Below are 14,011 nucleotides of genomic sequence, written 5' to 3'. Positions count from 1 at the left end.
AACCAAGGTAAGCTCAAAGATGCACTCAAGCAAGCTAGGGTTCGAGATTTGCACTAGAAGGAAAATGGAGGATGATAGGGTAAAGATCATGAGAGACTTAAAGACTTTAAATAAGGTGAAAACCCTAAAAATTGAGGTTTGCCCCTGACTTGATTACGCCTAGCGTATGCATGGATGCGCCCAACGTACACTAAGGATCCCCTGATGGCGCGCATGCAGCGAACACGCCATGCGTACATAATTTACGCCCAGCGTACTCACCATCCTTCCACCACCTTAACTTGAATTGAAAATATACTAAGTCAGAAACTTCATACCTGGCGAATCGGATGCTACAGGCGGGCTCACAATGATCGTTTATTCCAAGCAATATTCATGAATCCAACTAAAGTAGTAGAAACCATCAAGTCAATGGTGTTTATATAGCTTAAATATAGAAGTAATGGTGATATTTGTTCTTGAGAAATTTTTTGTTCTTCCCCGTTTTCCCTTTAAAACAATTGTAATTGTTCTTGCTACCCTTTTAGCTACTAGCTTTCTGGGTTAATATTTTTTTTTATAATATTGGCCATTAAAAAAAAGTTAGTAGTGATATTACTTTTTTAAACTATATATGTTATTGGTTTATCATTTATTTTTGCTTGACTTTTATTATGTGGTGGGTCGCTTGGGATGTAATCCTCGGTTCTAAAGATAATGACGGTCTAGGTGTTGGTTCTCTGTTTGTGTTGAATTGGGCCCTCCTTCTTAAATGGATGTGACGTTACAAGAATTTTCCAAACACATTGTGGTGTAAGGTGGTTTGTGGTACTCATAATATTGTTAGTAGACCAACTAGTTCTCTTGGTAAGAAAACTTTAGATGGGATTTGGTATAATATTGTGTAGTTGCGTAACAATTTGGAGGCTCTTGGCATCTCGATTTCTTCTATTTTCGATAATTGTATTGGCTCGAATGATAATATGTTGTTTTGATATGAGAATTAGTCTGGTTTTGGCACATTCGTGGTTAAGTTCCCTTCTTTGTTCGAATCTGAATCAGATTCGAACTCAAAAGGCTTTGAAAAAAGCGAATCTTAATCAGATAGAGTCCGACGAACTCAGAAGGCTTACTAGTCTTATCTCTTATGGTCACCTCTCCATGAATCCCAATACTTGGAAATTTAAGCTTTGTATCGATGGAGTTTTTCGGGTGAATGATTTGAGGACCCTTATTAACTCAAAGGTCACATGCGTCGTCATCAATCCCATGGTGTGGGTTCGTTTGGTTCTTTATAAAGTGTGATGTTTTGTGTGGTGGACCTGTTTAGATCATATTCTAACCTCGGTGGCTCTTGCTAGAAGGAGACTGAGTGTGTCAAGCATCTCTTTCCTTATATGCAACAACGGTGAGGACGGAATTAACCACGGTTTAATAAAATTCCCCTTCGCGAAGCGCACTTTAGACTGGATTCTAAACAGGTGCAATTTCCAGCCGCATCGATTCAATTCGGTCACAGAGTTGGTGAGTTTTGTTGCTCAGTGGAGTTGTTGCCCAAAAAAAACGTAATATTCTTCTAGCTACCATTTACGGGTTCCTTTGGTGCGGATGGAAGGCTAGGAATGACAATTTTTCAACAATGTGAAGATTTATTCAATGGTTTTGGCAAATAATATTATTACCTTGCTTTTTAAGTGGGTGAAATTTAGGGGTAATTTCGTTAATTGTAAATGAAGAGTTTGGTGTTGTAACCCCTTTGACATTTTGTAATTGCTTGTTTCGTTTTTTCATTATTCCTTGTTACTTTTAGGTATGCAGTGGTTTATATATTTTTCCCGTTTCCAAGAAATATATGTTATATTCTATTTTACCTTTTATCATTTTTATGGCGCATTAGTGTCATGTTTTTCATCTTTTATTTTATTTTTGAAACTGTGCTGTACTTATTTTTCAGCAATATACAATTCCTAATGTATAGTATACAAAGGAAAATGAAACATGTATTTGAAAAAAGGAGAAGGGAGAGGAGAGAGACAATAAATCTCAACCACCGAGGGGAAAGAATCGCAGGGGTTGTCTAGGGTGTCATGGTGTTTTAATCGGGACAGGTTGCCCATCGAAACATCACGTCCTCCTTCATAATAGGTATAATATATAGCTTTTTATAAAAATGAATGATAATATAAACTATGAAAGGAGTTGAGACTCAAACTAACGTCCTCTATTTTGTGAAAGTTAAGATAAGGTAAGGTTTGGTATACAGTAATTGAAAAGATAATGAAAATATCATTAAAATAAAAAATATAATACTTGATTGTCACAAATGAATGAAAGGGCGCATTTTCTACGAAATATTTGTGGACTAATTTTCATTGTATGTGGTAGTTGTTTTTTTTAAAGAATAGCATAAACAAAAGTAATTTATAACTTATAACATATTTTTATTTATGTTATTTTTTATAAATTCTGATTTTCTAAAAAACTTCAAAACTTCATTTATATATTTTTTTATTTTTAAAAATTAAATAAAACAATTTTTTATTATAATTATATTTTTTAAGCTTTTATGATACCTAGTTTTTTTTTCTTTTTTATATTTTTTATATCAATGGATAATTTCTTTTAACTATGCAATTTTTTTTTTAATTTTTCCCACATATTGGTCTTCCTGGCTTTTCTTTTATAATTGATAAATTTTTTTTACCAATGAGCCTATGATTTTGTTGAAGCAATTTCGTAGATCTAACTAGCGTTAAACGTCGATGTTTATCCCCTTAATTTATCATCCCTCATATATATATATATATATATATATATATATATATATATATATATATATATATATATATATATATATATATATATATATATATATATATATCTTCAAACAGAGAAAAATCAGAACCCAAATCTTCAAACATGTGAAGAAGATGATCATGATTATGGTGATGTTTGGCCACTCAAAAATGGAAATAAGAGCAAGTACCTATTACAAAATTTTAACATCCTGTTTGATACAGAGAGGAAGGAGCATGATTCTTCAAGATTGAGAATTCTTATGATATTTGAAATCATGAACATTTACAACCAATTCTCTCTCATGTTTTTGCAATAATCCCAAAAAACCGAAACTTCAAAGAGCAAATAAATGCTCATCTATGATCTTAGGGATAGAATTCATGGACAAAATACAAATGCAGATATTTGGGGCAAGTTTTTACTTTTTTGAAAATGTCCTTTTTAAGAATCCCAATACAAAAACCCCATAACCAAGAATCTTGAAAATTATAAGTTTCTTTGACCCAAAACAAGATCACCATAACCAAATTCAGAATGATAAAAGAATCTGGGATCACCCAGATTTTAGAACCCTTAACAACACCCAGATTAGATCATAAAAAAACAACAACAGAAGAAAAATGAGCCACCAATAATCCAAACTCAAAGCTAGCAAATTCATAGCATTGATCACAATCAGCCCACACTATTTACAATTCTGTACGAGAAGAACATGAGATTTTGTAAAGTAATTCAAACAAGAGCGTTTGAATTCATATGTGCGCTTACAGAAACAATATTTGAGGTGGAAGTTACAGAGGGTTGAGCTTGTGAGGGGAATCATCGGCGAACATTACAGGTTTGGTGAGCATGAGGGGACGATCTTTGGCTTCTTCATCATCGTCAAAATCGTCATGAGAGGTGGCGAGATTGATGCAAGAACAGCGTTCCAGGGAGGCGAAGAACGCTGATGCGACGCTGCTTCCCAACCAAGTTGCCATCCGATCAATCTTGTCGCAAGATTTCACCCCGCAGTTGTTGTGTTCTATCACCGCCTGATGATTGGTTGCCATTTTTGATATCTCAGGAATCAAACAATTTCTTGACGTAATTTCAGAATGATTTGATTTGGAATTGGGAGGGGAAATGGAAATTCCGAAGCTTCATTTTGTTTCTTGTTGTTGTATTTCCGTTCTGTTACGTAGATCCTTTGCTTCTGTAACGGACGTAATGACGTATTGCCTTAAATCTCCGTTCATTTTTGGGTTATTTGCAAAAACGACAATATTTGGTATTTTTGGAAATCAACACATGATAATCCGCATTAAATTCAAGGAACACATAAAAAAACATATAAATAAAAAAACATATAAATGTATACATATATTGCATAATAATAACTATTAAAAAAAATTATGATTATTGATATTATTAAAATGTGTAAAAGATACATTGAAATCGACAAATATCTATAATCGTTAAAGAAGCTATTTGGAGACAACATTTTTTTTAATTAGTTGAACGACATTACTCGTCAGATATGAATATCGTCAAAATTATAGATAATTACATTAGTGTAATTTGACGAAAGATTGATGGATAAAACATTAGGGACAAAACTTAACTTTTTTTTTCTTGAGGAAGATGAATCCTCACTTGAACTAATCACTTTGTTTTAGTATTAATGTTGCTTAAAAAGTTAAATATAAATATATAGACATATTGGTAAGTTTTTATTATTTTATATGAGTAAAGTAATAATTATAATGGGCAACATTATCTAATAAATAAACGGTTGAAATATTTTTGGAGGGGAAAATTCAGGATTATTAAAAAGATTTATATAAGGAAATACAAATTTAGATTTGGTGAAATTATGGATGAAATTACTGACGACTATTATTTTGGAGAGAATTGTATTTTGTAATGTATAATACTATGACAAAATTCGAAAGAGAAAATCAAAAGTGTAGCCTAATTACTTAATTACTTTGTGGAAAATAATTAAAAAAACCCAAATCACAAATATAGTCATGAAAATCGAAGATGGGTTAGTGTTTTTTTTAGTTTTATTTTTTTTTCGTATAAATGCTCCCATTTCTGACTAAAATCACAGTTGAACTAAGTTCATCTGCGATTTCCTTTCATCTCACTTGCGATTTTGCGTTTTTTTTTTTTTTTTAAATTTTTTTATTCTGGCTACTAAATTGATAGGGTTTGACTACGAAACAACCTTATTATATATAAAATTTTGCAAACAATTATCACTTTAATTGTTATTTCTTTATAAATTTGTTTAAAACCTCTCTAATAAAATGAATCCTCGAACAAAAATGTTTGAAAAATGAAATTGTTCATAGTGCCTCCAGTGTGAGAGAGTTCTCTAACAAAAAGTTTGAAAAATGAAAGAAAAAAATTACGTTTTTATACCCCTGAAAAAGAGGAAATCACAGATGGACACAAAATCACAGATGGACAAGTAAAATCGCAAATGGACTGAGTATGTGGTTTTGGTAGTTATTTTTGTAATTTGAGTTTTTTTGGCTATTTTTCACAAAGTAATTAAGGGATTAGGCTATTTTTGTAATTTTCTCAATTCGAATATGTATATTTGTTGTGTAAATTTATAAATTTTATTGTTACTATATAAAGATAATACAAAGTTGGTTGTTATGTTATACAAAAAAAATAATAATCACTTTGTTTAGTGTTAATGTTGCTTATAAAGTTAATATATATATATATATATATATATATATATATATATATATATAGAGAGAGAGAGAGAGAGAGAGAGAGAGGTTCAAGTGTTCAAAGTAATTATTGTGTTATTGTATGCATAATTGTGGACCAATCAAAATTAAATAATTAAATAAATAAATAAGGGTAATTTAGTAATTTGATTAATAACTTCCAAAAATAATTCTTATAATCGTGGTATTGACTTTTAACCTAATTCTTCAGGTTTATATCTAGAGTCGTTCCCCTTTTTATCTAAAAAAAAAACAAATCTTGTCCGACATCAGAAACTCACAATTCACAAACATAATCTGTCTCGCTTTCGCACTCCTCTCGCACAAAGAAATTTGTCTCGCTCTCGTCTCTCGCACACAACACACAACACTCGTCTCTCTATCAATCGCCGATAATCACGTTCGCACCGGCAATCGGCAACACCTTCAATCGCTGATAAGCGGTTCGATAACATATAAATATACAAGCGCATGTATTTTTCTACTCAATCTGTTGTCGTTCGCTCATTTGTTACTCACATGCATATACATATATATATGCGTTAAACGAACACTGTTTTCTGAATTGGTTTTGAAGGTAGCTTGGCGCTTTGGTGTCTGTTGTTTCTTAGTTTCTGTAAATATGTTTCCTTTCTTTGTTAGTTTGCGCCGACATCATGCACCAGTGTTCTTTGTGTTCACAATTATGCCTCTGTTTGTTAGGTTTTGGTTGGAATCGTTTGTATACTTTCTTATCTACAATCGAGATTCTATGAAGTGTGTGGAAATTATTTTTTAATATTAGATTTTGAGTTTCTGTTTGTTGTTATAACTTCTGCGTATTTCTAAAGCTTTTACTTGGAGACTTTGTTCATGCCTAATCTTAATTGCGGATTCGAAGCTTACTTGACAGTGTTTTTGCTGTTGAAAATTGGATAATGGTTGTGGTGAAAGTGGAGTTGGATTAGGGATCGTAAGAAATGTTGATACATGGGATGTTGCCTTTTGATAGTGATTGCTATAGAGTTGAAGAATCAAATTAAATAATCACTTAATAAAGGTTAATATAGGCTCCGTATCTGATTATTTTGACCCAAAATAATTACTTTTTTCCAAACTATCAAAATTTCAAACACCCCTACCACCCTTCTGCGTTTTTTTTCATAAGAACAAACAAGTTGTAAACTTGTAATGCTTAGGTGATTAGTATTTTGCTTATTTATTTTACTTACACTTAAACTATGCATATGAATCTTTGAAAAGAGTTAATGCTGCTTTCTATTGTGATTCATTAATTATATGTTAAGCAGTATGCATACCTGCTCTGGAGCTATCAAACAACCTGTAAGGATTAAGGAATCAACATTCCTCCCAAAAAGACATGGTTTCACTAAGTTTCCACATCAGCTGAATATTGGATCACTCAAGCCATGTAAATCATCTAAAATTGAAGCTAGCTTGGTTACTGGAAAGCCATCCACTACTTCTCCTTTCTGTGTATGATTCATATATTTGTCCATCAACTTATGAAACTACTTTCTAGTAATTCCTTAGTGGTTTGTGTATTTGATACAATTCCAATTCTATCGGAATGGAACCATGAATTCAAATTCTATCCGAATGGAAACACGAATTCTAATTCTGTTGGAATAAAATATGGATATTTTCTCATTGATTATACATGTTCTACAATTTTTGGTTATTGGTTTTGGTGCAGTTAACAAGGCCGCATATTTTTCCAAACGAATATAGTTTTTTATTTATCATTTGCTAATGCGTCATTGGATTCTAAACTACAATTGGATTTGTTTTCACAAAAGTTGATGCTTGAAGAAGTTGATGCTTGAAGAACGGACAACAAAATTGAAAGTGTTTCTTAGCAACATTATTCTTTTAGAATGAATTAATGTATTTGTTAGATTTTGATGTTTTTATCCTGATTTTCAAGTTTTTTAGTTTTATTCTTTTACAATAAGTTTTATTTTTTTACAATAAATGTAGTTCTTAGCAATTGTTACATGTATTCTATAAAAATTAATGTAATTTTTTGTTTTAATTCTTTAATTGATGGTTCGAGAATTTTGTTATTCTATAAGAAATTTTTAAAGTCATGATCAAGAATATTTTTATTATTTTATGGTTCATGAATATTTTTATTTTTGAACATACTCAAATATATTTTGTCACAATGTCCGAATTAAAAACCCTGTAATTCGTAATATTGGAATTTTAAAATTAATAGAATCTATGATCTCTTAGAATATGCAAATTTCCTTTATTAAATCTATATTAATTGACTAAAATACGCTTCTAGTTAAATTAGATGGTATTTTTCAATTATATTTAATTCAATAAGACATATTAATCACTTTCTTAAAATAAATAAAATGATTGGCCCACATTTATACATACAATAACACAATAATTACTTTGAATATGATAACCTAACCCTATATATATAGAGATATTAATATATATATATATATATATATATATATATATATAAAGAGAGAGACATATTGGTAAGTTTTATTATTTTATATGAGGAAAGTAATAATTATAATGGGGCAACGGTATCTAAATATAAATGCTTGAAATATTTTTAAAGGGAAAAAATTGGGATCATTAAAAGAATTTATATGTGGAAACTACAAATTTAAATTAGGTGAAATGATGGATGAAATTAACGATGGTTAAATTGGTAGGTTACGAATGAACAGGGCCGACCCCGAGATTTTAGAGACCCTGTGCGATTTAACAAAAAATAGACTCTAAAATTTGAAATACCTCAAAATTTAAGAAAAAAAAATATGTTTTTATATTCTATTGCAAACACATAAAATTAAATTTTCATTCAAAATAATACACAAAAGAGAAATTGGCTTCTACCTGAAAACAACCATCCTCCTAATATTCATTGAAATATATTTCTCAATAACATCTTCATAAGTAACTTTATCCAACATGTTACGTTCAATCGTCATCAAAGCCAATCTATTAAGTCGTTCTTGAGTCATTGTAGATCGTAAATAGGACATCAAAATCTTCAATTTTGAAAAACTTCATTCTGTAGATGCAATAGTAACAAGAATAGTCAACATAATTATAAATGCAATATATGTAAGTGGAAAACAATCAATACATTTTAAAAAGTTTAGAATATCAATTGCTGCCATTTTTTCTTTAGGCAAGAGATTTATAAGTAATTTTAACTTCAACATGCAAGTCATTTCCATCAATATCCAATTGTTCATATTTCTTGAGTGAAGTTTCAAGAAACTTACAACAAGACTTTAAGGTTACATCATCTAATGAATTTAATTTTTCTGAATTAAACAAAATACAAAATATTTTATCATATTGTTGATATTGTTCAAACCTTGTAGTTATTTGCTTGATCAACAATATAAATAAAATATTTAACCCTAAATTTCTCTTGCGCGGATTGTGAAACACTACAAGAAGTATCGGTTGAAATCTCATCAAAATGTTTTATTATTTTAGGTTCACGTTTTTTAGGAAATATTGGATCGATGTCCATTTCCAAGGCAATATCTTTTGTAGTTTCTAAAGCATTTAAAAAATCATTTTTTCTATATTCTTTAAAAAAACGAAATCAACCCCTTTATTTTTTCCATAGCAACATCAATAAGCATATCTTTTAATTGCAATTGTTTGCTAACTAAATTAACAGTATTTAACATTTCATACCAAATTAATAAAGCCAATATAAACTCAAAGTTAGCAAGTTCATTTTTTGTTAAGTATTTAGCTTCACTTGTTATTTTTGGATCATTATCATTTTTGGTTACTTGAAGTAAAGCCTTTTGTATATAATTTTTTTTTGAAATCTTATAGTTTTAACACTATCAACACGACTCTCCCACCGAAGTGGATGACAAAGATTTAGGAGTTAATCCTTTCACATTATCTTTTAAAATTTGCCATCTCTTAGTGGTATTTGCAAAAATTGTATAGATACGTTGTACTGTTCAAAAAAAAAAAATTAGTTTTACCACAAGTATTAACCATATCACACAAAGTTAAGTTCAAACTATGAGAACTACAAGGAGTATAAAAAGATTTAGAATTTATATCTAAAAGTTCTTTTTGCACTCCTTGATGTTTTCCTTTTATATTTGATCCATTATCATAACCTTGTCCATGCACATTATTAATGTCAAGATCAATCAAATTCAATTTATTTTGTAAAACATCAAAGAGTCCTTGGCTGGTTATATCATCTACATCTAAAAACCCTAAAAAGGATTCTTCAATGCAAACAACATTTGACGAAACATCCATTTATCTTAAGAGTATACTCATTTGCTCTTGGTGACTTATATCGGGAGTACAATCAAACATTATAGAAAAATATTTTGCATTTTTTAATCTTTTTAATAATCATAGATTTTATTTCCGAAGAAAACAGAAGTATTAATTCATTTTGTATTGTTAGAAATATGAGTTTAATCACACTGGGAAGTCTGAGAATCGTGATTATCACTTTCAAATCGAAATATTTGGATGGTACTCCCAAATCCCCAATCGGATAAGACTCAGAGAAAATCAGAGAGATAGAAAGAGAATGAGAAGGTATAATTTCATGAGTACCGGAAAAAGAGACCAAAACTGACATTTAGATCCTTGTCTGAAAACTGTCATATGACAGTTTAAACCTATCACAAACCACCAAAACGATCACAACCCCGGCCAGGGGCTCTGCCCCTTGGACCCCACCAGGGGCTGCCGTCCTTCGACCCCTCTCCCAGGGGCGCTGCCCCCGGACCCCGTTTGTTTAGGGGTTTTGCCCCTAAATGACAGTGTACTTTGATACTTGATCAAACTTAAACAAATGTGTACTCCACACCTTCCTTACTTGTTTAATATTTATTAAAATCACTTTTGGTCAGCAAAGCAATCCCATAACACTTAAATAACATTTAATGATAAAAAATCACTAACATGTATCCTATGCCCAAGATAATGTTTATGGATACCAATTTCATTTGAAATAAGTTTGTATATGCTCATAAAAAAACATGTCAAATTCAACCAACATTTCAAATAAGCCTAAGAAATTTTCATTGTTATCTTCATACACTTTCTCATTGGTACCACGAAAAGCAAGATTATGTTTAGCATGAAATTTCACAATAGAGATAATTCTCAACAAAACTTGTCTCCAATGAACCTTTTCTTTTTCTAATTGTTTTTGAGTCGCACTATCAATAGTTTTTTTTTTTTTTTTTTTGGTAATGTTAAACGCAAATTATACCAAGTATTTATATTTTTAACATGTTCCATACTAGTTTCATGTTCTTTAATTATAATGTTAAGATGTATCTAATCCCTAAAACCCTCATTTGTTAATTGACCATTTCCACACCCTTTTCGAAATATTTTACAACAATAACAAAAAAAAAATTATCAATTTCTTTAGAATAAACAAGCCAATCTCTATCACATTTTTTCCTATTTGGTAAAGTTTTAGTATAATATGTTGCATAAAATCTTCTTAAATGCTTATCTTTAGGACCTTTTATAATGGATAAATCTCTTTTAGGACCTTTCAATGTTAAAATGTTTATCATGTTAGAATCAAGAACATCCCAATTTTTTGGATCAAATATATCAAAAGTGTGAAAATCAGCATTATCATCAACATCAACATTATCATTAGCATTATCATTAACATCAACATCAACATCAACATAATCATTATCATCAAGATTATCTTCATTAACAGTTTGTGTTTCATTTTCCAAAAATTTTTGTGTTTTTTTGGTTATAAACTTATCCATAGATCCTGCTTGAGTTTTATTATCTTCTTCAATTTTTTGTTTCTTCTTACGTTTTTCATATCCATATGCATATATATATTTTTTTTTAATCTAGGAGGCTTTGTAAATTATAGAAAAGAAAGAAACAACCTTATTTGTGAATTGGGATTTGTAGATTTCCTCTTTGTTCTAGATTTTCCACACTTCAAATCACCAAGAGAAGGTATCAAAACTATACAAAAATCATAATCCAAATAAGAAATCAAATAGTATATCAGAAATAAAAAATTAAAGAAATCAAATTAGATCATAAAAGAACAAATGTATCATTATCAGGAAAAAAGCACAATCATATCATATCACAAATCCAAAAATTACCTAATGATTTTTTGACACTTCAAATAAAAAAAAACAATGTTATGCTCCTAAAAAAACAAGAAAACCTGCAATCCGAGATCAAAATCTAGTTCTTGGTTCTTACAAATCAGAAGTTATTAGAAATGAAAAATCAGAATTTATGACTTTTCATAAACGAAAAAGTATAAAAAAATCAGAAATCCGAAATCAAAATTTACCTCAATTCCTTGTTCCTTCTGATTTACGAAAACTGGAATATGATGGTTCTGAATTTTAAAATTTGATTAGAAAAAGAAAATTTGATCAGAAATTACTCAATTAGAAATAGCATACCGTGAAAAACAAAACTAAAGTTTAAAGTTACCTTTGGTTTCGAAACCTCAAGGCTTAAGCACATAAGATTTTGAAGCTTCTGATTTCGAAATTTGATGATTCTGAATTCAAAATCTGAAGGTTGATGGTTTTGATTTCTAATTCTTATTTGTAAAAAATAGAAATCGTTGGTATTTGGTAAGAATCGACTGCTATCATTGAAGAAGAAACAAAATTAAGAACTGCAATCATTGATCGTGTCTTTAATATTGGAATAGAATGGACTGAATGGATATTAGCGTTCCTCCTTTAATGATGTTTCCTATTACCCATGCCTTCGTTATTACTAAAGAAGAAACCGAAGAATACGATGATGTCGGAGGGCAAGCGTTCTCTTTCTCATGCTCTCCATTATTTCTTCAGTTAATCCATTCTATAAACCCACATTACCCTTTCTCATAATTTCCATCCGATGATCAATAACTGTACATGTCACGCCACCTAGCCTGCTGCTTCCCTCTTCTTTTCCCTTCTTGATCCAACGCTTCACTTAACTTCTCCTCTACCGCCTCTGTTTCTTGAAATCGAAGCCTCTCACCCCAAACATCAACTTATACGCTCCAACCCTACTGAAGAGAAAACTTGAAATATTCTTTGGTCTGATCTCAGCTAATCAAACGTCCAGAACCATGAAGCAAAGCAGAGAATGATTTTCATCCCCTTTTTTCATCGACATGTCTGCTTTCACCCAAATCGACGCCTCTCACAGGCGATGGTCATAGTGGAGGTAGCGTTTGTTTTTGCCAGTCTGATTCGACTATTTGTTTCCCAATTTCACAATGTTGAGGTATTTTTGAACCATGTTGGTTTTAATTTGTTATTTGGGAATGCAACAGTCTCATACAGACAAGTTGTGAAGAGCGTTTATTGCTGAAGAATCTGTAATTTTGTTTGTTTTCATCATCTTGACTAGGTGCGATATATGATAAGTTTACTTATTAACTTGTGTAGGCTTATGAAAGGGTTTAATGATCGGGATAATTCCAGTTACCTCCAAGGTGTGTGACTCCATTGATTTATGTTTATTCTCAAAATCACTGTGGTTATTGGTATTCTTCTTTTTCACTTCAATTCCCTTGCTATAGGTTTTGGAACCATGCGTATAAACCACCTAATTCTTGGATTAGTTGCTGAAATACATGCAATGCCAAATCTCAATTCTCAAGTTTTCAATTGAAGTAAGTTTGAATCTATGTATGTGTAGCACATGTACAATTATGATTTTGTACATATTCTCATGTTGGTTTTCCCTTTTAGATATTGTTCAAGAATCTTGATTTGTACATGAAGACAGGGTTAGGAAAATTGAAGGAAACCCTGATTTCTGTTGCTTCATCTCAACAAAATACTGTAAATCAAGGTGAATTACCGCATATATTAAGATTGTTTTTGTTGTTTATTACTGATCAATTGTTTTGTGTATATCAATCAATAGGAGTATGACAACAATTCTGATGAGAAGTATATTCAGTTAGTTGCACAAAGTATAGGTTCATTAACTAGTACTGATGCTGCATTGGATGAATACCAAATTCTTGCAAATAAGGTTAAGGTTGGATATTGTATTTGATTTGCTTGAGTTATTATGTATTTGGAATTTCTATAATAATGTGTTGTAGAGCTTAGAGAAACTTATTTTCCTTATCATTAAATCAACAGGAGTATGACAACAATCCAATAAAACCATGTGTTCAAGTTGATGAGTTTCAATTCCAATAAAACCAGGTGTCTATGCTATTTAATGACTGGTTTTCCACTTTCACTGGCTATGAGGTATTTTTGAATCCTTTTGGTTTTAATCTATTAACTGAATTACTAGAGGTGTGAAGTTCCTTTGTTGCATTAAACTTACACTTTTATTGGGTTTGACCTATTTTTTTTTATTAGATTAGGGATTCTGTTATGGAATACTATAATTGTAGGTTGTTTGTGCCTTTTTAATTTTCATGAACACAAACTAATGTTTTACTCTTTTTTACAGGATGTTGCCACCTGAAACCATGGTGGGCC

At 30.6% G+C, this 14,011-nt stretch overlaps 1 protein-coding gene and 1 long non-coding RNA gene across 4 annotated transcripts; one reads left to right on the top strand and one right to left on the bottom strand.

Moving 5' to 3' along the window:
* Nucleotides 1–10,858: 10,858 nt before the first annotated feature.
* On the bottom strand, nt 10,859–11,293 carry LOC111876800 (uncharacterized). Its single transcript, XM_023873377.1, has one exon. It carries the CDS (start codon nt 11,291–11,293, stop codon nt 10,859–10,861), a length of 435 nt encoding a protein of 144 aa, XP_023729145.1.
* A 706-nt stretch (nt 11,294–11,999) lies between these two features.
* Nucleotides 12,000–13,764, top strand: LOC128133821 (uncharacterized). 3 transcript variants are annotated; one of them, XR_008232121.1, is made up of 6 exons: nt 12,000–12,728; nt 12,953–12,999; nt 13,087–13,179; nt 13,259–13,361; nt 13,437–13,553; nt 13,661–13,764. It is a non-coding gene; the product is annotated as an uncharacterized LOC128133821 (long non-coding RNA). The 3 variants fall into 3 exon arrangements; XR_008232122.1 differs by lacking the exon at nt 12,000–12,728 and adding an exon at nt 12,836–12,882; XR_008232120.1 differs by lacking the exon at nt 12,000–12,728 and having other exon boundaries at nt 12,842–12,999.
* The last annotated feature ends 247 nt before the right edge of the window (nt 13,765–14,011 follow it).

Source organism: Lactuca sativa, chromosome 4 (assembly GCF_002870075.4).
Source record: "Lactuca sativa cultivar Salinas chromosome 4, Lsat_Salinas_v11, whole genome shotgun sequence".
In the NCBI taxonomy this organism is placed as follows: Eukaryota; Viridiplantae; Streptophyta; class Magnoliopsida; order Asterales; family Asteraceae; genus Lactuca; species Lactuca sativa.
This window is presented reverse-complemented; position numbering and strand designations above follow the sequence as displayed.